We start from the raw sequence: 25,701 nt of genomic DNA, 5'->3' as shown, positions 1-25,701 counted from the left end.
TGAGTTTTCAAGAATCTTTAGAGAGATGTTTTTTCCTCGAACGACGATCAAACAGTTGGAGGAAGAATTCTTGATACTGGAACAAGGAAATGTGACAGTAAGATAGTACAAAAACAAGGATGAAAGAATTTAATAGCAGTTTCAAGATCTTCTTGATAAGGTTTTTATTTGACATAGTACATCACCATGGGGTGCACTAGTAGTGTTTGTCAAAAAAAAAGGGGGGGGGGGGGGGGAGGGGGGGCGATATAGATGCGCATGGATTACCAAGAGTCAAAGAAGGTGTAAGATCGTTACTAATTATGGAAGTTTAACGTTGTCACTTATTCACTAAGTCGTATGTAAGGAAGGAACCAAGTAATATTTTGTTGACGAGGATTGATGTAACCTTAGATTTATTAGGTGGACAAAAGAAGAGTCGGAAAGAATCATCGGTATAGGAGAAGTGGAAATTTTTTAGAATTGTTTGCCTAATATATGATGACACATTTAATGGAGACATGGGTGTATGATAGTCGGGAACATAACAGGTGTGTTGAGACTGACGGAGATAGGTTTTGAGATGTTACTCATTTCCTTGGATATTTAAATGTTTGAGCATAATAGATGTGTTGTGCCAAGTGGGAAGGGAAGTGGACCATTGGTTCTTTCTCTGGATATCTAAAATGTTCCTTTAAATTGTGTCACTGGGTGAAATATACTTGATGAAAACCTGGTTAAGTTGTATGGTATGAAGTGTACCACTATGTTGGTATGATTTAAGAAAGAAACGAATGGTTGGACTCGAGCTTGTCCAACAAACTACCAGTAAAAAAATTAGTAAATTACGGATAACTGGAGGATGCACCGGAACAACCAAAAGGTTATATAGTTAAACGTAGGAAGTCAATAGTGTTTCAGGTGGAGATAAAGTAGATTCTCATGGTGAGGCATGGTGCGGTTTTGTAAAGGTAGGTTGAGTCTCTGGACTATTGGGACTTCTTAAGGATCGATTCGGGGTGGCTTATTGATTGGAGATACCAAAGGATCAAATGCATCATTAGAAAACGACTGAGATATGAAGATCAAACATCCATATTGGTTTACTGAATTCAAATTCCAAGAACGGAATTTTTCGAAGGGGGGAACTTTGTGATAACTAAAATTAAAATAAATATATAAGCATATGGCATAAATATATTATTATAATTATGATTAGTGAATTAATTAGGAGTAAATAGAGAAATTTTGGAATTTTAATTCCAAAACTCATCACCTGATTATAGTCATAAATTTGGACTTTTGAGTTAACTAGAAAAGTTACAAACATGGGCATTATAAAAGACATGAGAACTAGAGTGGAATGCCACAAAAATTGTGAAGAAAGGTGGAGAAATAAGGGAGAATTCGTTGAAGGAAGTTATGAAGTTATTTTTCATAGTTTGAACAATTAAGGTATGTCTCTCCGATTTAAGATAGAATTCGATGTTTGAGTAAGATTACATTCATGTTCTACATGTTTTGGTTCAACAAAATTGTCATTGTCTTGGCCAAAAAAAAATAAACGAATTTAATGAAAGTTGAGTTGATACATTTTGTTATAAAATGATCGAAAATTATGTTGTTTGTTCTAATTATGTTACAAATAATGAAAATAAAGATTTAACTGATAAATGGGAATATTCAAAAAAAAAAAACTTAAGCTTTAAAAAAATTAACAGAAAATAATGAGGGATTTTGGGTGAAGAAGATAGAAAAATCGGGTCTGAAGTTTTTGTGGATAATGGTGATTTCTAATATTTTAAATTATTTTATTTAAAGATTTAAAATGAAAGTATGTTATAGCCTGATTGGTTGATGGAGGTGGGCAGTACCCAACATCTCTTGTTCCATATAATTGGTTTTACAAATATGTCATTTTCTTTTGAAGTAAAATAGTATTTACACAAATAGTACCTCAATTGTTTATAAGTTAACAATTTCTATGTTCTGTTATGAAAAATGTATAACAAATGCGTTACATATTTTATACGATAAATAAAGTTACGAAAATAGTTCCTACAGTTTTTATGATTTGAAGTTTCCATTATTTCTAAATTGAAACATAAACTAAATAAACAGTCTCTGTTATTCTGAATTTGCTAGTTAATGTTATTGTTTGTATTATTTATTTATTTATGATAATTACTTTTCGTATTTTAAAGGTTTATTTGTTTGGACATTTGAGTATTACTTTAAGGGTAAAACTTTTTAATACGGAAATGACTTCGTTAAAATAGAAAGATGAAATATTTTTACAAAGATTGTTACGAACGTTTTAATTAATGTAGTTGAATGGTTGTTAATTGGTCGAATGAGACACGTAGATAGTTGAACCAAAATGAACACGTAAGATATTTTTTTCTAGGAGGGTTGTCTTAGAATTTTTGTTGGTGGAATATAGGTTGCAGGTTAGCAACAAAGCTTCGAATAGGATTTGTCGGTTACAATGCGAGTTTTCTCGTGTTCCGTGGTTGCTTGCACATAAATATTTGTCATGCGTTTATTATGTGGTTTTTTATTTATTTATTCATAATATATTTTGTGATAAGTATGGTTGCGTGAAAATGTTATTTCAGATTTGTTATGTATTGTGTGTGCGTTTTTTTGGATGATATGTTTAGCGGGAATGGGTGGGTGTTTAATCGCCATGGGCATAATGGATGTGTGTGATCGGCGGGGATGAGAATTGAGAACTATACTCATTTCCTTGGATATTTAAAATACTTGAGTACAATGGGTGATGAGTTGTCTCAAGGAGAAGGGAAAATAACATTTGGCTCTTTCTCTGGATAATTAATCGTTCCCCTAAATTATATTATCGGGTGATATGTTTTGTTGTATGATTTATTGAACATATATGATAAAACTATTTGTATTTTATTAAGTGATGAACATATATGTGCAACACGAACTCATTAGGCCCTAGGCTTACCCTTTAGAAACTTTAAATGTGCGCAACCCATGAAACTATTTAGCAAGTGATAGAGAAAAGTCCAAGGAGAATGATTGATATATCTAGAAGACGACAGAAGAATTTCGCAAAGATGTAACACCCGAAGTTGTTCAATTGAAGACTTTATTTTATTTATTTTGCTTTCGCTGTAGTTTAGTCTATAAGTAAGTTCATAATTGGTCTTGGGAGATGTTGGAACGATGATTTTTCATTTAATCGATATTTGAAAATTGGGGTGTTACACTAGACCATCATCTTCAAACCACTTCTCACGTACTTTAAGTTATATTATTCAACTTAGATTTGTTTTATTTTTTTCAACAACATGCTTATTATTTTAATAATCTTTAAATGATATTATAAACAGTTGCAGCACTTACCCTTTCGCGTTTGTTTGTTTTTTAGAAAACTTCTGATTTAAAAAATGTTGTTTGGGTGCTGCTTGGCGCAATAATAAACCATCATCTTCAAACTATTTCTCACTTACTTTAAGTTATATTATTCAACTTAGATTTGTTTTTTTAACAACATAGTTATTATTTTAATAATATTTAAATGATATTATAAACAATTAGAGTATATTTTACATAATGTCAAATAATTTCAAAATCGTTTGGTAAATTTCATATAAATACATTTTGTGTAACGTTGTCTATAACCAAATATTAATAAATTATAAAATTAATTACTAAAATTATTTATTGAAGTTAACCGGAAAAATAATCACCGTCTTTAAAATTTTCACAAAAATAAACATGTTTTTAGCTAAATTAATAACTTTATTTATTAGCAAATATTATGTTTAATTATTTTATATAAATCTTTTTGAAAATCATATCATCGCAATGATCTTTATATTTGATTTGCATATGATTAAATTAAACTAATTTTTATTTTGATTTATTTTTAACTATTGTATAGTTAACTTCAGTTTATTGTAGCAGTCTGCAGATGTTAAAAAAACAAACAAATTTCTTATTACAAGTTGTAGTTGTTTGGTCCACATCTTCTACTGCAGATGGTTACAGATGTGACTCGCAGACTTCAACCATTTTTGTTTCGAAAAAACAAAGAGCAACTTATTCTCATTCAATCGTTCTCCGTAACCACCATATCTGGCCATAAAATCACCGATGATCTCTTACCCTTCACCATTGCTACCAACTTCATCACATGTGATAAGAACCCTAAATCCATATTTGTGAAAACAAAATTGATGTTCTTGTTCTAGATCTGCAAAAAACCAAATTTTATGTCCTTGGTCCATATCAAAAAAAAAATTGTTCTTGTTTATTGGGTTCGAATCTCATGTGTCATTTCGCGATCAAGATCTTTAGCTCTTTGATTTAAGAATAATTCTCTTTTTTCTCACACTTAATATATTAGGTATATATAAACAAGCGTCAAAGCAGTGGCATGAGATACAAAAGATGCAGGTAGTTTTTCTATAATAATTACAATGGAAATAGTTTTTGTGTGTGATGAGAATGTATAGAGATTTATGAAATGATGCACTCCACAAAGAACAATGAAAGCATTGAATTGCATAAGGAACCATCTATATGGGAAGAGTATTGATTTCTAAACAAAGTAAATACATTAGTTCTAATGGTATGGAGAAGTATGCAAAGGAAATGAAAAAATTAGATATGTAATGCACCGCAAACTTATTTATATGAAACATTAATCGATTGACGTTGTTTCTGCAAGAGAAATGAAATATAAGTGACCGTGGATTCAATGCAAACAAAAATGGTTCTAATAAACCAATTGCAAAGATGAAGTCTAAAGCATGGATAGAAGGGATGTGATGGTTCGAATAAATCAAGAATCCTTGTATTTTATCTATGGATTTTTTAGTTTAGGTAGTTAGTGGTTTAAGAGATGGTGACAAAAGAGATAGAGGGAGGCGCTGGTTAGAGTGGGGATAACCGGATAATGGAATGTCAAAATGGTAGGGTTGTGAAGACGATAGGGTGGGATTGGGCTTGGACCTTTTTATAACAATTGTGACTTTTGGCATCGATTGTTATTTACGAAAATTGATAAACGTTGAGTATAATATAATTAATACATAATAAATATCAACATATGATAAAAATACAAAGTTTTGTATTAAGATAAATAGGAAAAATCAATTGAATCGTCTGTAAATCTTAAAAATAAGTTCGATGAAACATATATATTATTCTATATTTAGAAAGTACACTTCATCCCGATACCAAAAATATAAATTTTGTAAAAAATCGACTCCGTATAAATTATATATGATTTTTATAAGATATATAAAAATCAGTCGCACACAATGAATGTGTGACGTCAAAAACTACGAAGACAATGCTTGACTTTTAGTTAAAGTCACCAAAAGGAAAATCGTAGTACTTCTTACGATAAGAATTTTGTTATAAAGAACGCAAAAATCGGAATCCTTACAAGAGAGATGATTTTGTAAAAACGTTAAATCATATAAAAATAAGGGTTAACAATAAAGTCATAATTGGCCAATACAACCTAGGGGAAAGTTGTAATATGTGTCAATATCTACGCATGAATATAAAGAACGTCAAAAACGGAACCCGTATATAACATTAAAGGTCTAACATTATATATATATATATATATATATATATATATATATATATATATATATATATATATGAGTAAAAGTCAGTCTTACCGTTAGTAGGCCTCATTTACGAAGCTGGTCTATAAAGGGTGTTTAAGGAAATTGCCTATAAAATGGCGATTGAATGGGTATCCACTCTTACCCACCACACTCTTGACTAGTGGAGAGTCGTTAGCCGAACGGGTAGGATAGGACTAAACCTTCCATTATAAGTATAATGAAATACAAAGTAACTAAATGTTTTTCAAATTCCCAATCTTAGTTATTTAGGCAAAAGTAAATTGATGCAATTCCATGAAATTACACTTTGTGCTATTGCGAAGACGTTAGTGGAGCGTGTGTGGTTTACCGGCACACTAAATGGTTCTAAGCAAATGTAGCAAAGGGTGAATTGATGCAATTCCATGAAATTACACTTTGTGCTCTTGCGAAGACGTTAGTGGAGCGTGTGTGGTTTACCGGCACACTAAATGGTTCTAAGCAAAGGTAGCAAAGGGTGACTCAATGTTTGTCATAGTTCGGTGGAGCGTGTGTGGTTTACCGGCACATCGAATAGGTGATTGTAACATGTGAGGGCACCAAGTAGTTTGCATGGTTATTCACACCCGCTTTGTGATCCTCGACATCCCAGTCACAAACTAGAGGGGCATATCGAGATTTAAACATGCCATTGAAATGTTCAATGAATCTCAAAGGATCTAGGAGTTTTCATAGATTTAAAACTTAAATTTCTTTTTCGTTTTTCATGGTGGAAACTAGTGAATCGTCATTCACTTACCTTCAAATGTTCTGCAATTTGGGTTACGACATCCCTCTCCCGAGTTGTAGGATATTGTGTTGGGTCCTAGCCTTGGAATTTCATTTGGGTGATTTACCAAGGACCCAATCAATCAACTAACTTGAATTCGTTTTTCTCCCGATGTCAAAGTTCGACAACTATGGTCTTCTCAAATCCCGTGGAACAAGCATTCCACATGAAGATGATATTCCACGATTCGATCGAGGAACAAGAAATCATGCTTCACTTCCTCCTCCTCCTCCAATTATTCTCCCTAACCCACAAGATTGTAAAATTGAAAGGTTCAATATCACTCAAGCCCTTTTGGCAAGTAAACATAAAGAGGGCAAGTCGGTGTGTGCACACGTCTTAGGGATGAAGTCACACATTGATAGATTAAGAATGATGGGATCCGTTATCGGTGAACCGATGGCTGTTGATTGGGTTCTTCAGTCACTTCCTAACTCGTATAGTGAGTTCGTAAGAGAGTACTATATGATGAACCACGGCGTGACACTTATAGATCTCACCTACATGCTTATTGCTGCTGAATCAACAATGGTTTGGCGCAATAGAAAAGCAAAGTTGATTGGTGAATCTGCCTTCAAGACCTCTATGGATATAGACAATGGCAATGAAAGACATGCAATGATCGAAAAGTTTGATCATAAGAGAAAGGCGATGTCTGAAGTAGTTCCATGTGTTGTTCCAAAAGAGTCAATTTGCTTTTATTGCCAAGAGAAGGGGCATTGGAGACGAAGTTGCCCTATTTACCTAAGAGATCTAAGAGATGGGAGAATCAAAAGTATGACTACGCTTTAGGTAAGAATCCACTATCTAACTCCATTAAGTTCCTATTCATTGATTCTTAATACATGATGTGATAAGATTGCATTTGAATGTTTTGAAGGATCGTGAAAAGAAAGGAAGCTTGATAAGAGAGCAAGATGAATCTAATCACAAGTGATGGATCTCGATCGCATGGACTTGAAGATTGGATTTTGAGCTTAGATAGTTATGATAGAGTTGTTATAAATTTTCCTTTTACATAGTTTTCAATAGATTTTGCATTGTAGGGACAAATGTTTTTCCGCTGCTTTTATAAATAAAACAAATTTTGTTTAACTTATTTATTTGTTTACTTCCTTGCAATGAAATTGTTATGAAAATTGATGTTTGCATATTTCTACAACGAATGGATATGATTCTTAGTTATGTTATTTATGGAAATGTCAAGAATTTACCAAATAGGGAGAGTTTCTCATCGCCCAAGTTTCAATTGGACAGAAACTTGGAATCATGCGACGTGGATGCACGATGAATGAGAAATTACGTATTTGGAAATTAGACTAATTCATTGACAAAGTGTCAAGTGAAGGACTAGGAGATCGAGTACACAAAGTTGTGTGTTGATCAAGTTGACCATAAGAGTGACAAAGATATTCGTCATGATTTACTAAAGGCTTAGTAAATATGATTACACTTACAAGATTAAGTGTAATTTTGAATTGATTAAAGGGTTTAGATCAATAGCAAAACGAATAAGAAGAATCAAGTAGGCAGAAAGATAAGAGTTTCTCCATTTTAAGAAGAAGGGAGAGTAGCTTTTATGCTTTATGATAGGTCTTAATGATTAAGAACCATATCTCAATTGATCCTCTAAGTGAGTCTTGGTACAATTGTATGTCCAAGAAGAGGAATCAAAGATTGAAGAAATGGTCAAATCAAGAAGTCAATCATACTTCGTTCCAAAACAAATCTTAAAGTCAAGATTGTGACATTGAGTGAATAGTATTAAGAAGGTTTACAACATTCATCAATTGTGGAAAGTTGTGATGTCTTGGATAAGACAAAGACCAACTAAGACCAAAATTATGAAGTGTTTTGGTTTGATAAAAGCTACACTAACTATTGAATATTTGTTTGTCAAGAAATGTTTTGACTAAAGAATATTATATGTCAAGGAGTCAGTGGGAGTCTTATTGGTCTGGAAAAGTTTCAAGAACAAATCAAATAAACCTTATCAATCATCACTAGCACACGTGTTGAGGTTTACAACCTATCGTGAAGACATTATTTTGTTTCTGTGCCAATCCAATCGAGTTAATTATGCATGTGAGTCCTATGAGTTATCATTTGAATGCATAAAAGGCAAGGACCTTGATCAATGAAAGGTACATTGATAGGAAAAAGGTAAGATGCTTAACTACTTGGAAGACGTGGTGAGCAGCTGTGCTACCATAAGGCAAGAAATCAAGATTAAGAAAGTTCGGTCCATATGAGTCTGAATTTGTTGTAAACTTTGTTTTAACAAATTCACATGGATAGGAACAAATACACCATTTAAATCTAAGTATCATAAGATTTCATCCTTCATGAAAATGATTGTGAGGAAATGCTTTCACTAAGAAAGATTTTAAAAGATAGTGATTGTAAAATTTCATTCTCGAATTCGATCATGGTTACGGCATCCCTTTCCATAATTTGAATTGTGAGGTTTGACAATTAGTCTTAATTGTTTAGACACACATATGAACTATCGAAGGCAAAGGTGTATAAGTTCAAGAAGTCTTGATAAAAGATTATCAAAGCACTAAGTATTAGAAACATGAACTTAAGAAATTTAATAAGTATTGTTTTTCTGAAAGTTAAGATGTTTATGAATACATGTCAAAGCTAGTGGGAGCATAAGTGTTATGTTTTATAATAATCATCATGATAGTGGGAGCATAAATGTTATGATTGTATGATTATTAAGGCACGTATTGCATAGTTGACAATATTAATTATAGAAAACAAGAGTCATACTTTGCAAAGTTGTAAGAGTTGAAAGGTTGTTTTGCTATAATTAAGGAAGAGAATATTATGCTTCATTTCAAATCTAAAGGATTAGGTTGAGAAATGTTAATAAACTTAGTCAAGGGTACATAGTGTGTTCTTAAAGTTTCGATTATGATTACGGCATTCCTCTTCACAATTCGAATTTTGAGAACATAGCAAATAAAACATTATGCGTCGTGTCCCATACGCTTCGAGTATAGGATCGATTGCAAATGATTTAATGTTTGACCATTCTAAAATTTTCCAAATGTCTAGCGCATTTAGAGGGAAAAGGGACTAGAATCGGTTTTGACTAAAATAATTAAACAACTATCAAAGGACAATCCAAAGTTCGACGAGAATTGGTCGCTTGTGAGTAGTTGGAAGTATAGTATTGGAAATTATGGAAATGTTTCCATATTGGATGGACAATATCGACATCATTATGAATAGATAAGATTCTATTAAGAAATTAGTTGTCATATGGAAAATATGGAAGCGTGTCCATATTGGGAAGTAAATATTGAAAAATCTATGACTAGATTAGAAACCTTTATGCAAAAGGATGTTCAAAGGAATGTACTTTGAGTGAGAGACATCATATCTAAGGAATTGTCTTGAAACAATCTACGTTAGAGGACTTTCTAATATCATTGGCAATAGTCTTTGAGACTTTGGTGCAATAACATTACAAAAGGATCGTTGCATAAAGTGTTAGAATCTAGTATATTATACAAGTAACAAGAATTTGATATTCTTACACTTAAGAAAATGGATTTGGAGTTGTAAACTGAGAATGATTGGAAATGTGTTCAATTTGTCTATTTCACAAAGTAAAAACCATAGGTAAACATTGTGTGCATGCTAGGAGCATGGGACAAGTGTAATAATTCAAGTATAAAGTTGATTACCCGAAACGACAAATAATGAGTAATCGATATGGTGATAAATAAAACGTGTTTTGTTTATACTCAAAGGTTTGAGGCCATTTGGGATTAGTATTATTATTGTGTTTCACCTTGCATGTTTTGACTTCCAGAGTTTATTAAGAATAATCGAATTATTCGAACGGGCCACAGTCGTTCATATGTTGGAAGTAGATATGAATGAAGATTGTCGTGAATTGGTGTGTGGATTGTCTAAAAGAGTATTAGACATAAGCAAATGTTTGCTGCGACGTTCATGAGTTCCTATGAATATGATTTGAGCATTGGATTAAACCCACGCTCACTTGGATCACTATCTCGAGTGATTAGTGAGACGATGACATCTTATATTCTTGAAACCGAGATGTGTGAGTTGTATCTTGCTAATCGGTTGCACATTGATAATATGTAAACACACCAGTAACTTGGTGCTATAAAACATATTGTTGTGTGTAATTCGGTGAGTGAGTGCAAGCAAGCATTGTATCAAAGTTTATCTGTTCCTTTTATTCAAAGAATAAAAGCGATATCTTTGGGCCCCTCGATGGTTTAGTGATGACAAACGTAAATGCTCGGTCGGGCTAGGGCTAATTTGATTTGTTCAATTAGTCTGTCGTCATAAATCAGAAATCAAGATATAGTACAAAGAGAATGATTTGAAATCATATCTCATACGATATCTAGAATGGAGGAATATATGATCCTTTATCTAAGGACACGCGTATCCGATATGATCAGAGTTGACAGCGGCTTTGGAAAGCTACGATTGCAGATCAGGATCTGAAGTCATACGCAGAATAGTTGTTAGACTTATCCAAGTGGGAGACTGTTGGATTAGTGTCTAAGTCCATAACTATTTTGGTATGTACTTGACCCGATGGTGCATGGTCCTTTTGGGTTGCCTTCACCAAAGCAACTTGATAGGATGAATTATGGAGAGTAAGGATTAAATATTATTTATTAATATATTATGGGAATAATATATTAAATGAGAAATCATATTGTTTAATTAATATTAGTCAATAATTAATTGGTAATTAGTTTTGTGACTAAAAGAGATTAATTGAACTTAAGGGACTGGAATTGTAATTATAAGATAATTGTAATTTGGTCCATGGATTGCCTTGTATCAAGGGTTGGACGAATTCTATGGGGAAGCCCATAAGGAAATCGTCCAAGGGCTTGATTAAAAGGAGTCTATGGGTTGCTTAGGGCTTAAGCATCCAAATTAGGGTTTCCTTGTTAGATAACCCTAATAGCCCAACTATATAAAGACCCCTTAAGGCTAAAAAACGTGGCTAATGTTCAGTGGCGAATCTAGAACCAAAAACCACGTGGTTCCTTATGTAAATAAGACAAAAAAAAAATGAAAGTGTAAAAAATACTAGCAATGATGGGTTGGGTTGTATAACCAAATTATTTAAACATCAGTTCAATAGTTATAATAAAATTCTTACAATTGAACCCTACGAGGTCTTATAGCTTGAAACATTGTCACAATTGCATCGTTACCAATACCTTTTAAAACATTTTTTTCAATATACGACATTAAACTATCACTCAAAAATTGATCACTCATTTTGTTGCGTATATCAGTCTTTATCAACTTCATTGCTGAAAATGCGTGTTCTACACTTGTTGTTGCTACGGGTAAGATCAATGCAAGTTTCATAAGAAGGTAAATCTTAGGAAATATTATATGCTTCTTTTCTTCAACCATTTTTTTGGCAAGGTCTCCAATACTCTTCAAATCATGAAATCGTTCATCTTGTCGTACATCTTTAATGTAATTTCCAAGTTCCACTTCAAGAACTCGAAGATCGTATTCTGTTGGAAACTCTTCCGGATAAGGTGAAGCCATTTTCATTATTTTTTCTAAATCAAAGGCTTTGAAAGATTCACTTGGGCACAAACAAGCAATACAAAGAAGTAAATTCGTGTTTGCTTCATTAAAGCGATGGTTCAGCTCTTGAAGTTGCATATCAATCACCTCCTTAAATACATCAACTTGATAATGGTGCAAGTTATTAACCTTAAAAATAATATATACACACACACACACACACACACATATATATATATATATATATTAATAACTAACGATAAAACACAATAAATTTATAAATCAATGTGGTAGTTGGTAATAAGAAACATTACTAACCTGTGAACCTTTGCGACGACTGTATCCCTTAAAATATTCATCTTCCAAATCCACAACTTTAACTTTGTTTTTAGCACAAAACAATGTAACTTTCTCTAAAAGTGGTTCCCATCCTATATCCCTAATTTCTTGAATTGTTTTTTTTTAACTACTAACTTGATTCATGGCATTTATGATATCTTGGTCTTTTCTTTGTAGTATTGTATTTAAATGATCTGTCACTCCCAAGATATCAATCATCAAATGTAGACAAAACACAAAATCAAACGATTTTAACCACTTTAAGATGCGAATTGCTTCAGCTCTACGATCACTATCACTATCAAATTCACCAAGGTCTTCAAGTACATCTCAAATGGAAGCATATATGGTTTGGATATTTAATAAAGATGCAAAATGAGAACCCCATCGAGTATCAGACGGTCGTTTAATACCGACTTCTTGATTCAAACTAGTACCACTCTCAAGCTCACCTAAAATAAACCACATAAAAATCAATCAGTCGAATAATTAGCATAAACAAATGAAAATAAACCATACCTTCAGCTAATGCTTCCATAACTTTATCTGCTTGTTTTTTTCTTAACTTAGCTCATCGTTTGTAAGAACATCCAATAATATTTAACAGCCGAGAAACCACATCAAAAAAATCATTAACCGTCTTGTGATTCTTTGCAACAAACACTAAGGCTAACTGTAATTGGTGAGCAAAACAATGAACAAAGTGTGCAGATTTTGTTTCATTCATAATCAAAGTCTTCAATCCATTGAATGCACCACTCATATTACTAGCACCATCATAGCCTTGTCCTCTAATCCTACTAGGACTCAAATTTTGTTTTGAAAGCATATCATAAATGGTAGCCTTTAGTGACAAAGTTGAAGTGTCATTAACATTTCTAAGGCCAACAAACCTTTCTACAACTTCACCTTTTCTATTGACAAACCGCAAAACCAATGCCATTTGTTCTTTACATGACACATCACGTGACTCGTCTACTAAAATTGAAAAAAAAAATCATTTCCAAGCTCTCCCATAATAACATTTAAAATTACATCTGAACATGCTTGCACAATATCTTTCTGGATTTCACCGCATTTCATTTGAGCATTTTTTGGGGCATTCTTTAACACAACACGATCTACAACATCACATCGATCGGCTAACCACTGTAATAGTTCAAGAAAATTACCTTTATTATCTGAGTCTTCCTTCTCGTTATGACCACGAAATGCTAAACCTTGTCGGAGTAGGAACCTAACACAGTCAATTGAAGCATTCAAACGAGTACGATATTCTTTTTCTTGTAAAGTAGTTTGTTTCTCAAAAGCAGACGTGATGGATTGTCTTTGGTTCATCAAACTTTGACACTTTTGGACAGCAATAGTGTGTGGATTTCCTTCTTTGTGTTTATCTATTCCTGATTTCCTATTCCATGCTTTAAATCCAGATTTCACAAAATGATCTGATCCACCTTGATTTGGTATACTTGATTTAAATAGATAACAACACAAACAAAATGCAGCATCTTCTTTTATACTATATTCTAACCAATATTTATTATCATCAAACCAAGATTGAATAAATCTTCGAGGTTTACCTCCAAAATCACGTGGTGGAAACTTATGATTGAGAGGTTGGAAAGGTCCTTTTTGCAAGTATGCTCTTCTAATTTCATCTCTTTGGTTTACATGATAAAAATCTATACTTGGTCGTTCAAATGGATCAACAGGTAGTGCATTTAAATCAACCTTCTTATACTTATGTTGTTGTTCGTCATCTTCTTTCTTTTTATAAAACTTATGCAAAGACATTCTTGAATGTTGATGCTTTATTTTGAAATTGAATTATGAAATTGAATGTTATAAAAAGTACCAAACTAATAAGTAATAACCATTATCAATTTATCATTTATCAATCTTTTGTAGTTTTGTTATCAAATAGACTAATAGACAAATCACAAAGTCAAGACAATAAGTCAATAACAATATAACATTATAACATAAAAATCAAGACAATAGCAAACAAACAATGTTTTTATATCAAATACATTATACACAAAGAATTCTCAAAACTGTTAAGTGTTAAGACTTAACAAAAACAAATTAAGAATTCTGCAATCTAATCACTGATTTAGTGATAATGTAATATAAATCATGAAATCATACAAATATACAATCACTAATCAAACAAAGGGTTTTGATTTTGAATAAGAAAAAGCAAAGAATTCTGATTTCTAATATTGTATTGTAATACAAACCTCAATTCCTCAAACCTGAACAACAAATAGCAGTTGATCGATGAGTTATGCTGTGTGCGGCTGTGCCCTGTGGCCGATCAGAAATTTCCGTTAGGCAATAGCCGATAGGCTGCTACCGCCGAAGGGGAAGATGGGGATGACCGATTCGATTCCAATTTTCCAAACAGCGACGCTGCCGCGCTGCGTCTTTTCCTTTTTTTTTTTTTTTATTAAAAATAAAATAATTGATCAATTGGATTGGGCTACAGCTTAATAGATAATGGGCAAAAGATATGGACATTGATATAAAAAAAAACGGGCTTTGATGTCAAAGGTAGGTCTTTTATAAAAAATAAGGTGGGTCCTTATTTTTTTTTATAAATACTTCATATATAAAATAAAAAAAAAGGCAGGTCCTAGGACCTACCTTCAATGTTACTACCTACGCCCCTGCTAATGTTCTTGTAAGGGTTTACACAAGTTTTTGGCAGCCTCCAACCTCTCTCCTCTTCATCCTCTTGCTTATGGTGTTTGTGAGCCATTAAAGGAGTGACACTTGTGACTCTAAGCCTTCCAAAGTCATTACAAGGAGATTTGGGATTGTTATTGCTACATAACAATCAAGGTATGATCTTAAACCTAATTACATGTTAATGTGATTACTTGCATGCTAGAATTAGGGTTTATAGTCTTGGATTCAAAGCATGTACAATAGAAAAACCTAGATCCAAGCATTAGGGTTTGTATGAGCACATAGGATGTCTTATGACCAAAACCCATCAATATATTCCTAGGATAATTGTGATCCAATATCCCTATGAAGTATTTATAAAAAATTATATTTACTCTCGGTGTTCATAATTCATTAGTACTCTGATTTCATTTCATTACTCGATTAACAAACCTCTCGGTATGACATGAACTACATTGATAGGCGTATGTAGTCAATATGATCTTTGTATTCTTAGACCTGAGATACATATTTGGGACTTGAAGTGTAGGAATTAATGTGCTTAAACATGGTTTAACGTTGTTTTGTAAAAAGCAGTCAAAAGGGTCATCGTTGGGTATGACATGAACTACATTGATGGGCGTATGTAGTCAAAATGGGACTTGTTCCATTTTTTCGTTGAAAGTTATAAATTTAAGGCCTTAGTTAAAGATGAACAGTAAATGAGATTGATCGTGATTCATATCTCATGTTCAATATGATATTTGAGACAAATGAATAATTGATATCACACATTTTGTAACGATTGTAGCTTATAGCTCTTGGAATTGTTTGTTGATGAGATGACACCCTTCATATGTTTTTAGGGGTAGTAGGTTGTTGCTAGACGTCAACTATTGTATATGTCAGTCTACAATGAATATTGTGCAAGTGAGAGATTGTTAAATCTATATGTCCAATAATCATTACGGAGTGATATTGCTAATAATATATGATTCTATAAGGTCACACATTTATCAAGTTGATACATTTTCTATATTTATGATCAACTCATTACAAAACAACCCTTAAATTTACATTTTTAGCAGTTGACAATAACTGAATGTTGCGTCCCTAAATTTTAGAAAACTTATTTTGTCAATATAGCAGTATATTTTGGTTAATGATGATTATAGCGATAAAGATATGCAATTAAGCCATAAACAAATCTACAAATGTCTAGTTAAAAATATATAATTTGTACGGATATAAGTTTCACTGTTTATTTATGATCATACGAATGAGAATTTTGACCACCACCTGTGTAACGGTGGTGATTTGATGTTGGCAATAATAAATTCAAAGTTGGAATTTGTATGTTGATGAGGATTTATGTTTATGCCAAAATGTACTTAATATTAGTTTCTAATATTTATGACAACTAGACGTGAGACTCATGTATTACATGGGTTTAAATAAAAAAAAAACAAATATAAAATTTTAACAATTTAAAAAGTTTGAATTTATAAAGAAAATGAAAAAAATTTGAATTATTAAAATTAATGAGACTTTAATGTATTGAATACATTACATGTATAAACTCTTTCTAATAAATACTTTACATATATATTACTTTACACATTAAATGGAATTTTAATTTAATAAAATAAAAAATACAATAAAATGACAAGTGAAAAATAGAAATTTTTAAAAGGGTAAATTACATCATTCGTCCCTCGTACATGTGTCCAAAAGCACGTTTAGTCCCTATTTTAAAAAATTAACTCGGACCATCCCTGATATCATAGAAAGGTACATGCTTAATCCCTCGTTAGTTTAAATTTGCATGTTTCATCCCCTGTTAGACTTGAAATGACCAAAATACCCTTTGCAATTTCTTTTTTCATTTATTTTTAATAGTTTTGATTATTTTTAGTTATTAAAAAATATTTAAATTAAAGTTATGGGTCCACCTAACACTTTTACATGTTATTTCTCTTTTTTTGAAGAACACTAAAACACCACCCTCATCGGAAATCTGCAGCACCATCGAAAACTTGCACAACCACCACCAGAAACATAGACAACCACCACCAGAAATCTGCTCTCAGCTCACCCCACCCCCTTTGAACACTACCTATCACCGCTCAATCATCACTACCAGAAAACCCAAAAAATATAAAAAAAAAAAACAATTATTATGCAAACAATCCATAATTAGGGCAAAATCAAAATGGGGAAGACATTGTTCAGCTCCAAGCAGACATCGTCGCCCCTCCACCTCCGACCAGACTTCGCTAAACCACTATGTCTTTTTTTTCATCTCTAAACTTGATGTCTCCTGCACCACCACCTAGAAGAGTTCGAAGAGACGATCTCTAACGTTCATATTGGTGGAGTGCCGATCCACGAATTGTAAATCCATGGATTACAACGTCAGTGGCTTGCGGGGGAAGACGGTGGTGGATTGGAGGCAACACATGGAGGATTTTATTTCAGTTCCGGAAAACCGATCTCCTTGATCTCTTCTTTCTCTTCTTTTTCCTCTCATCGATTTTGTTTCCATCACTTTCTTTCTCCCTCTGATTGGTGGGTTTAGAGGAGAAAGAGGGATAATTTTTTCTACTGGAAACCACCCTAAACACCACCATCTCTGTTGGATATGGAACTCCCATCTGAAACACAGATTTGCACCGCCACCAGCTTCTTTCTCTCTCTCTCTCTCTACTGTTGCTTTGGTTCTACATCATCCATTGAGGGTGGATGGTTTCATGATCTCGTCGGAGTATTTCAGGGGCGCCGATCATTAGAGAGGAAGATGAATAGGTGAGAGAGAAGGATAGAATCTGGGGAAGGGAAAGGAGGGGTGGGTGGGTTTGGACATAATATTTTTTTTATTTTTTATTTTTTGTATTAATTTAAACTGATAAATAAATTAAAAACAAATTATTAAGGGAAAAATAGTCATTTTATGCCAATAGAGACTAAGCGTGCAAGAACAAACAAAACCAAGGACGATCCGAGTGAATTTTTAAAAATAGAGACTAAACATGTTTTTGGGTACATGCATGAGGGACGAATGGTGTAATTTACCCTTTTAAAAATTCTAGAAAATATCATGTGTCCAAATGAATGAAAAGAAGACATGTGGCAAAAAAAAACTTTAGGAGATATGACATACTACAAAAGAAACAAAACAAATTGAGATTTGGTGTTAAAAAGGCAAAAACACAAATTAACAATTAACTGTTTATTGGGTCGAAAACGTTGGGCCTTAGGTCGATGCGATTAATTTTTGGGTGGACAGATCATTGGGCGAATCTGGATCCTTTTGAGGCTGTGACCAGTCTGCATATGTAATTATTTTTACTAGGTTATAAGTTATAACGCGTTAATAGATGTTACAATTAATAATATTTTTATAAATATTGTTTTTTTCGGAAACTCACGCGTTTTGTTTGTAACTATATAATTATTAATTAAAATTAATGTTGTGAAATATTTTGAAGATATTACCAAAGTCTTTGTCTCGTTGTATAATAAAATATAAAATCAAGAAAAAAATAGACAATAAATTATATAGACAAAATTGTTTTATTTAAAATTATAAAATAAGGTAATAATATTAAGTAAACACATAGGGATCAAAATAATTATAAATAAAATCATAAATAAAAATGTATCATCAACAAAAATGTTATAAAGAATGAAGACAAAACTGCATAATTGGTCTCTATGGTTTGTAAAAATTTTAGATATGATCCAAAAAGTTTTTTACTTGCATAGAAGGTTCAAAATCAAAAAAATCTTTGTGATTTTTGTCCAAAAAAAAATTGAAAATACAATTATACCATTATTTATTTACTTTTACATATTTTTTATATTTTTATCAACATTACAATAATAATAGTAATAAAAAAATGGGTAAAACTCTCTCTCTCTCTCTCTCTCTCTCTATCAAACCTAGCAGCCTGGAACATCTCTGACGTATCTCATCCTCCGGTGTATGTCAAAACACATATACACTAGTTTCTTGCTTCACCAACGAGGTATCTCGAATAAGCTTGCATACGGTCTCACCCTAATTTATCCCACCGTTATCACCAAAATAACGAAGAAACATCAACTCCATAAATTCTTTATTTGAATCTACGATTACAGCAACAACAAGGGATTTGATGGACGTTTTCCATTTCAAGATCTGATGGTGATTTCCCATTGCAGGATCTGGGTTTATTTCATTGTCGTAGAGGAGGCTGATAGAGGTTCAATGATTGATGCGTTGGGGTTATTGTTAGAGAAATCGTGGAGATCGAGTTTTCATTCACGATCGTAGACCTTGTGAAAGATGCAGTCGAAGGAAGCTTAATCGATGAGTGGTTTTGAAATGTCGATTTGGATGAAATCAATGCCTTGTTCTCCGACTTCTTTCATAAACAATGTGTGTATGTGTGTATGTGTGTCAGAGAGAGAGAGAGAGAGAGAGAGTACAATCTTGTGTATCAAATCTTAAGTATATTATTGTGTATGTGTTTTAATGTATCTATGTGTGTGAGATATTTTTGAGTTGCATGTGAAGGGATGAGGAAGAAGAAGAAGAAGAAAAAAAGAATAAGAGAGAGGTAGAGAGAGAGAGAGAGGGGGAGAGGGGGGGGGAAGGTACGATAGAGTGATAAGTTGGGGTACGCTAATTTTTTTATTTTTTTATTTTTAAATTAAAAATATGTAACACAAGTATATAAAATACAAATATATATATATATATATATATATATATATATATATATATATATATATATATATATATATATATATAATGACTTAATTGTTTTTTCAAGTTTTTTTGGATATAAATAGCAGGTATTTCTTGAATTGGACTTTCCATGCTAGTTAAAAAAAATTTGGACCCTATACAAAGTTTTTTGCAAATCATAAGGACCAATTATGTAGTTTTGTCAAGAAAAAGATTGAACTATATTTTCACAAATATATGAACATGTCTTTATACATAATATTGGACGTGGTATTTGTAAATCCACAAACAATTTTAATCTTATTTACTTTGAACTTTAAATAACACAACATCCAGTTAGCTACGTGAAAAAAAAAAACGGGTTGTTTAGCATACAAACCAACCTTCGATAAGGATTGTTCTTAATTCTTGTTAATTGTCATTACAAAACATACGGTCAATGGAAAATGTCTTGTTTGGAGTTTGAAAGGAATTCATTTTTTCGGAACGATCTAAATACATCTTTGGAATAAATGTATGGTTTCCAATAATATTTTCAGATATGATACGTGCTTCAATAACAGGCTTGCCCAATAATAGTTTACTTCCATAAAAGTAAATGAGGGTCTAAGCTATTAAAAACTAAACTTTTTTATATCTAAATATGATATCAAATAAAATGCAAATAGTAGGTCTTCAAGATGCTTATTAATCTCCTTCATTAGTTCTTTCACCCAATCTGATTTTGGATCCGATATAAAAATAAAGTATTTTTTTCAAAACATATGGTGGAATGCAATTTACTTTCATTCATTTAATAACATGTATGTATGTACCAAAAATGTTGCAAATGCCCAAGTTTATCCGTTATTAACTTCATTTGTGTACCACCACTTGTTTATTCTTGTTTGTTGGGTGATATTTTTATGAGAATTACTTGTTATGGTATCCAACAAAAATAGGTAATACATGATCTTCTGACTTACTTTAATAAAAAATATTAGGATACCAAGAACAGAATCCATGGAAAATGATTGTAATACCCTGGAATAAGGTATGTATCGATAACGCTTACTTTTATTGAAGTGTCAAAACTAGCCCTTGATTAAGAAAAGGTAGCAAATGAGTACGCGGGGCGTACGTGTGTGTACGTTTAGCATACTCATGTGCGTATTATGGACGCGGAGACCACCTAGTATGATGGCCGTACTAGGCTCATAGTAAAAACCCTAATTGTGTGGTGTATCCATATTTAAGGAACATGATGACCTCATTCCCAACAACCATTTTCAGCCTTCAACTTCGCTCAAACCCTAAATTTCGTTATTGTAGCATGTGTGAGCATTTGAGGTTCTTGAGTGGTCTTGTGGGATTCTTTTGTGAATAAGGAGCTTTGAAGGAATAAGAGTTGGTGTCCAAGCTTTTGGATTTGAGTTTCTATGTGGTTGGTGTATCATTCAGATGTATCAAGCTCAAAACTTTCTCATTGTTTGATTACTTCATGCTTTGGTCCATTTATAGGGTTTTATGTCCCAAACTTGAAGCTTTATGGGTTTTGTGAACTCCGGAGCATAATACACGTCCATTTAGGTGTTTCTAGTTGTTTGGACTCATAAAAATGAGATATTGGACGTCAAGGTCTCTCCATGCATGAGATATGAGGACCCTTGTGAGTAAAGGATAAGAGTTTATGAGATATAGACCTCTCCAACCATGCTAAGGCTTAAAGACGCCAACTTCATGGAGTAATGGACCTTATCTAACCCATATCTATAGTAGTAGAAATGGTTTTAATGGATTAAGACTGAAAGAGCGAAAAGAGCAAATATTGGGAGTACGCCGAGCTACGCGCAACGTAGCGTTGAGCCACTCCGATGCATTATTGGCTGACTGAACATCCAACATAAAGGGACGTACGCCCAACGTACGAATTGGGTGTTGACTTCCGTTGACTTTTAGGGTTTTGTTTAAGTTGTCAAATGGTCTTCTACCCTTATGAGGTTTGGTAGAGGGACTTAGCCTAACATATTTTGGGGGTTGCTAATATCAATTATTAATTAGAGGAATATGTGATGTATGTTAGGCGTAGTTTAGACCGACAGTTCGGGTACGAGATATATTGTTTTACTTTACGAAGTGAGTATTCTCACTATACTTACCTGAGTAGTAATTACTGTTCGACCGGAGGGTCTTTTCGGTGTTATTGACCGGAGGGTCTTATGTGTTTATACTGAGATATGTGATATTATGCACTTTCAGAGGCAGCTGTTGCAGTAACTACGGCTATCGCTGTTGTGGGGGCTGGGGGGGGGGGGTGCTGCCATCCAGTACCGGGACTTCGACAATACAAGGCCCCTCGATGTTTGACGACGTTTAGGATCTGATCATTTCCATGAAGTGGCTGCTTAATGTTGATGGATGTTTATTTACTTGATATTGCCCAAATGACCAAAATGAGCAAATGATTACTAGAGATTGGTCTTCGGTGTTTGATGGGGTTCAGGCTCATTTTAATTTCTCACTTAATAATTCTACATTAATAAACTATAATAAATTATAAATATATTAAATTGAAAATAATACATAATTTTATTTACGAATAATTGGCGATTAAAGGCATTGAAATGATATGCCGGAATATCAATATTTATTACGAGTCATATTAATTTAAATTTTATTCTATTAATTGTATAACATTTCAACTTGAGTAATAATACTATATACATATTCATCATATCATATGATGCTAATAATATTGGGTAAATTACACCAATCGTTTGGTCCCTATTTTCAAAAATTAACTCGGACCGTCCTTCGTTTGCTTAAACCTTGCACGTTTTGTCCCTTAAATGCATTTTTGTTGCAAATGTAGTCCACGCCCCACTTGAAATGACTATATTGCCCTTGGATATTTATTTTTTAATTAATCTAATATTATTTATTATTATTTATAACTTATTAAAAAAAAAACAATCTCTGTAATCTCTATCTCTCTCAATTACGCTGCAAAATATCACAACCACCTCTGATGAAGAGACAAAGTCGATGAAAATGACCCTTCTTTGTCCTTCTCAAATCCATAAATTGAAACTAATGAAGGTTTCAATTTTGATTTTGAGTTTTCAGGTTACGTTTGATATAATTTCAATGGATTTGTCATGGACCTGATTTCAATTACAGTGAGATGTCATAAAATCGTGATATATTGAAATTGGTAGCCTCGATGATCGTTGGTATTCTTAAGACAGAAGGGGGAGAATGAAGATACAGGATGGTGGTTTGGGATCTGATTTTGGTTCACTGGTTTGGGGTTTTGGTTGGTTGTCGGGAATGGGTGAGAAGAGGGAGACGAAAGTAGAAGAAAATTGGGGAAAGGGAAGGGGAATGTGTTTGCGGTGACATGTGGTTGTGCCAGAGGAGTTGGTGCTGACGCAGATATATGGTGGTGCCGAAAGAGCTGCAGGTTTCTGGCGGCAGTGACAACTCCAACGAGGGATTAAGGTGTAGACCGATGGCCTCATCGGTGGCTTCTAGTCCGCCAGCAGTAACAAAACCCTGGATTATCTCAAACCAATATTCTCCTGTCCCGATCTCCACACCCTCATGATCCGATCGTTGCATCACAACCAAAGCTTGGTCGGTTGCGATGGTAGCCTAATTACTTCACCGTAAAATCGAACATGTTGAATGACTAAGTCACCTGATTTTGATGTCATTCTCCGGCGATCGGAAAGAAAGTAAGAGAGAGTAGATGTGGTTGGTGTCGCTGGAAGAAAGAGGAGGAGCTGGTAGAGCTGTTTAGGTGGTTGTCGAGAGTGAGTGAGACAAAGGGAAGGAAACCGGGGAAAAGGGAAGGGGAACGATGGGTCAGTGCATATTTATTTATTATTATTATTTTTTAATCTAAAATTACTAAATAAAAATTAAAAAAGAAATTATTAAGGGCAAAATCGTCTTTTATGTATGGAGGGATGAGGTGTGCAACTTTTAACCAAACAAGGGACTGTCCGAGTTAATTTTTGAAAATAAGGATTAAACGTGTTTTCCGGCACATGCACGAGGGACGATTGGTGTAATTTACCAAATAATATTATATGCTAGTTTTTAAAGTTATTATTTACAATTATGCAAAAACGAAGAAAAAGAAAATAACTTTGGTCGGGTTAGCAAAACATGATGCCTTATTATTCTTTTAAGATTAAGACTACAATCCAACGGCCTAGATTCGTCATCAAGTTCCTGAAATATCATTGGTTAATACGGACCACACACGGATTGCCATCATGTATAATTTACTAGCGGCCAAATTGAAACCCAAATCCCCCAAATCATTTCACAATTTGAAATTTTGCCGCTTATTCCCCCAAATCCGTGTAGTATAAAATCCCCAAAAATCCTTTATCCTAGATCCACATCTTACACAACAATCGTTTCAGAGCTTCGTTAATTTTCACCTTTCACCAATCCTTTTTTACGTTCAAATGGCTCGTACCAAGCAGACAGCAAGGAAATCCACCGGAGGAAAGGCTCCAAGGAAGCAGTTGGCTACCAAGGCGGCAAGGAAGTCAGCTCCGGCCACCGGCGGAGTGAAGAAGCCACACAGATTCAGGCCTGGAACAGTCGCATTGAGAGAGATCAGGAAGTATCAGAAGAGCACTGAGCTTTTGATCAGGAAGCTTCCGTTCCAGAGGCTTGTGAGGGAAATCGCTCAAGATTTCAAGACAGATCTTCGATTCCAAAGCTCCGCCGTGGCTGCTCTCCAAGAGGCTTCCGAAGCTTACCTTGTTGGTCTCTTTGAAGACACAAATCTGTGTGCGATTCATGCTAAAAGAGTCACCATCATGCCTAAGGATATGCAGCTCGCTCGTAGGATTCGCGGAGAGAGGGCTTAGACTTTTATTTCCAAAACTAACATGTAGATCTTGATTAGTTTGGTTTGTTTCTTTACATTTTGTTTAATCTGATTATATTGAATGAAAATTACATTTTGGTGCTCATAAATGTCGCATTTCAATTGCATTGGTATGTTTCTATTTTGTCTTTTTCTTTTCTTCCGTATAACATTGCATTTGGAACAATGTATTTAGCAACATATTTGTGGCAATCGTGATTTATTTGCAAACTTGATTTTGTTTGTTTATGTGTTTGCCTTCTTCCAAAAAAGAAAATCTATAATCAGTTTGGAATCATGTGTTTGTTTCTTATGGAGTTTTCTACTGTTAGATTAGGCAAAAGCCTCTTCCTTTGTAGATATGAATGAATTTTCCTTCGTGGCAAAGATATGACAGATCCCAAGAAGCAAGTATGACACTCAATTTTGATCAAATCCGTGTAAATTCCGTGATTTTCAAATCTTCAAACATCACGTTTAAGCTTGACTATTGCATAAACGTCCTACAAAATATTTTGGACCCCATATTTCCTTATAGGATCTTGTAATTATAATATTTTTTAGTCAAAATGATGTTTTTTTCAATACCTAGGAAATTAAACTATTTGACTCTGCAAATTTAATATTTTCAGCTTTTTCTTTTTTTGTAAAAGAAATCATTGAACGAATAAATAACCTAACCATCTTATTTAATTTTATAACAAATTCAATATCGATATTTACAAATACAATTTTGATCTTTACAACTATCTACAAATTTCAAACATTGAAATATAGATCCTCTTAATAGCCAATTAATTGTCAACTAATCCAACTATAACACATATCTAATATAAAATCAAAACATACATTTTTAATGTAAACAAACAATAGCTTCTGTTTTTAAACTTAAGGTAAAATGGAAATGCTTGTAAATATATTTTCTGCCCACTCTTATTATCCAACGCAACCTAACACCTCCACTGAACACCGCCGTAACCACCTCCGGTCCGACCACCGGTGGTGTTTCTACAACATCCGTTCATAACAGAAAATAAGAGAGAGAGAGAGAGAGAGAGAGAGAGAGAGAGAGAGAGAGAGAAAGAGGGAGAGAGGGAGAGAAATCGATAGGTGGTTGTCCAAA

The 25,701-nt window shown here is 33.3% G+C and overlaps 3 protein-coding genes across 3 annotated transcripts; 1 reads left to right on the top strand and 2 right to left on the bottom strand.

Annotated features, from left to right (window-relative positions):
• Positions 1-11,577: 11,577 nt before the first annotated feature.
• Positions 11,578-12,844, bottom strand: LOC145002588 (uncharacterized). Its single transcript, XM_078961832.1, has 4 exons — positions 12,826-12,844; positions 12,690-12,758; positions 12,286-12,347; positions 11,578-12,117 (listed from the first exon to the last, which is right to left on the bottom strand). The coding sequence occupies exons 1-4, from the start codon at positions 12,842-12,844 to the stop codon at positions 11,578-11,580; spliced, it is 690 nt and encodes a 229-aa protein (XP_078817958.1).
• Positions 12,845-12,877: 33 nt separating this feature from the next.
• LOC145002587 (uncharacterized) lies at positions 12,878-14,100 on the bottom strand. Its single transcript, XM_078961831.1, has 2 exons — positions 13,380-14,100; positions 12,878-13,284 (listed from the first exon to the last, which is right to left on the bottom strand). The coding sequence occupies exons 1-2, from the start codon at positions 14,098-14,100 to the stop codon at positions 12,878-12,880; spliced, it is 1,128 nt and encodes a 375-aa protein (XP_078817957.1).
• Positions 14,101-24,079: 9,979 nt separating this feature from the next.
• Positions 24,080-24,688, top strand: LOC145003380 (histone H3.2). Its single transcript, XM_078962508.1, has one exon. The coding sequence runs from the start codon at positions 24,169-24,171 to the stop codon at positions 24,577-24,579; it is 411 nt and encodes a 136-aa protein (XP_078818634.1). The 5' UTR covers positions 24,080-24,168; the 3' UTR covers positions 24,580-24,688.
• The last annotated feature ends 1,013 nt before the right edge of the window (positions 24,689-25,701 follow it).

This window comes from Lactuca saligna, chromosome 6, assembly GCF_052625555.1.
Source record: "Lactuca saligna cultivar CGN05327 chromosome 6, ASM5262555v1, whole genome shotgun sequence".
Taxonomy (NCBI): Eukaryota; Viridiplantae; Streptophyta; class Magnoliopsida; order Asterales; family Asteraceae; genus Lactuca; species Lactuca saligna.
This window is presented reverse-complemented; position numbering and strand designations above follow the sequence as displayed.

Excerpts from the sequence above, each read along its gene's own strand:
- LOC145003380 (XM_078962508.1), top strand. The coding sequence starts at position 24,169 with ATGGCTCGTACCAAGCAGACAGCAAGGAAATCCACCGGAGGAAAGGCT.
- LOC145002588 (XM_078961832.1), bottom strand. Across the intron at positions 12,348-12,689 it reads ACCGTCTGATACTCGATGGG|TTAAAGTTGTGGATTTGGAA; the intron begins GTTCTCATTTTG and ends CTAAAAACAAAG. Across the intron at positions 12,118-12,285 it reads GTCGTCGCAAAGGTTCACAG|GAGGTGATTGATATGCAACT; the intron begins GTTAGTAATGTT and ends GATGTATTTAAG.
- LOC145002587 (XM_078961831.1), bottom strand. The coding sequence starts at position 14,100 with ATGTCTTTGCATAAGTTTTATAAAAAGAAAGAAGATGACGAACAACAA. Across the intron at positions 13,285-13,379 it reads AAATGCTCAAATGAAATGCG|TAGACGAGTCACGTGATGTG; the intron begins GTGAAATCCAGA and ends TTTCAATTTTAG.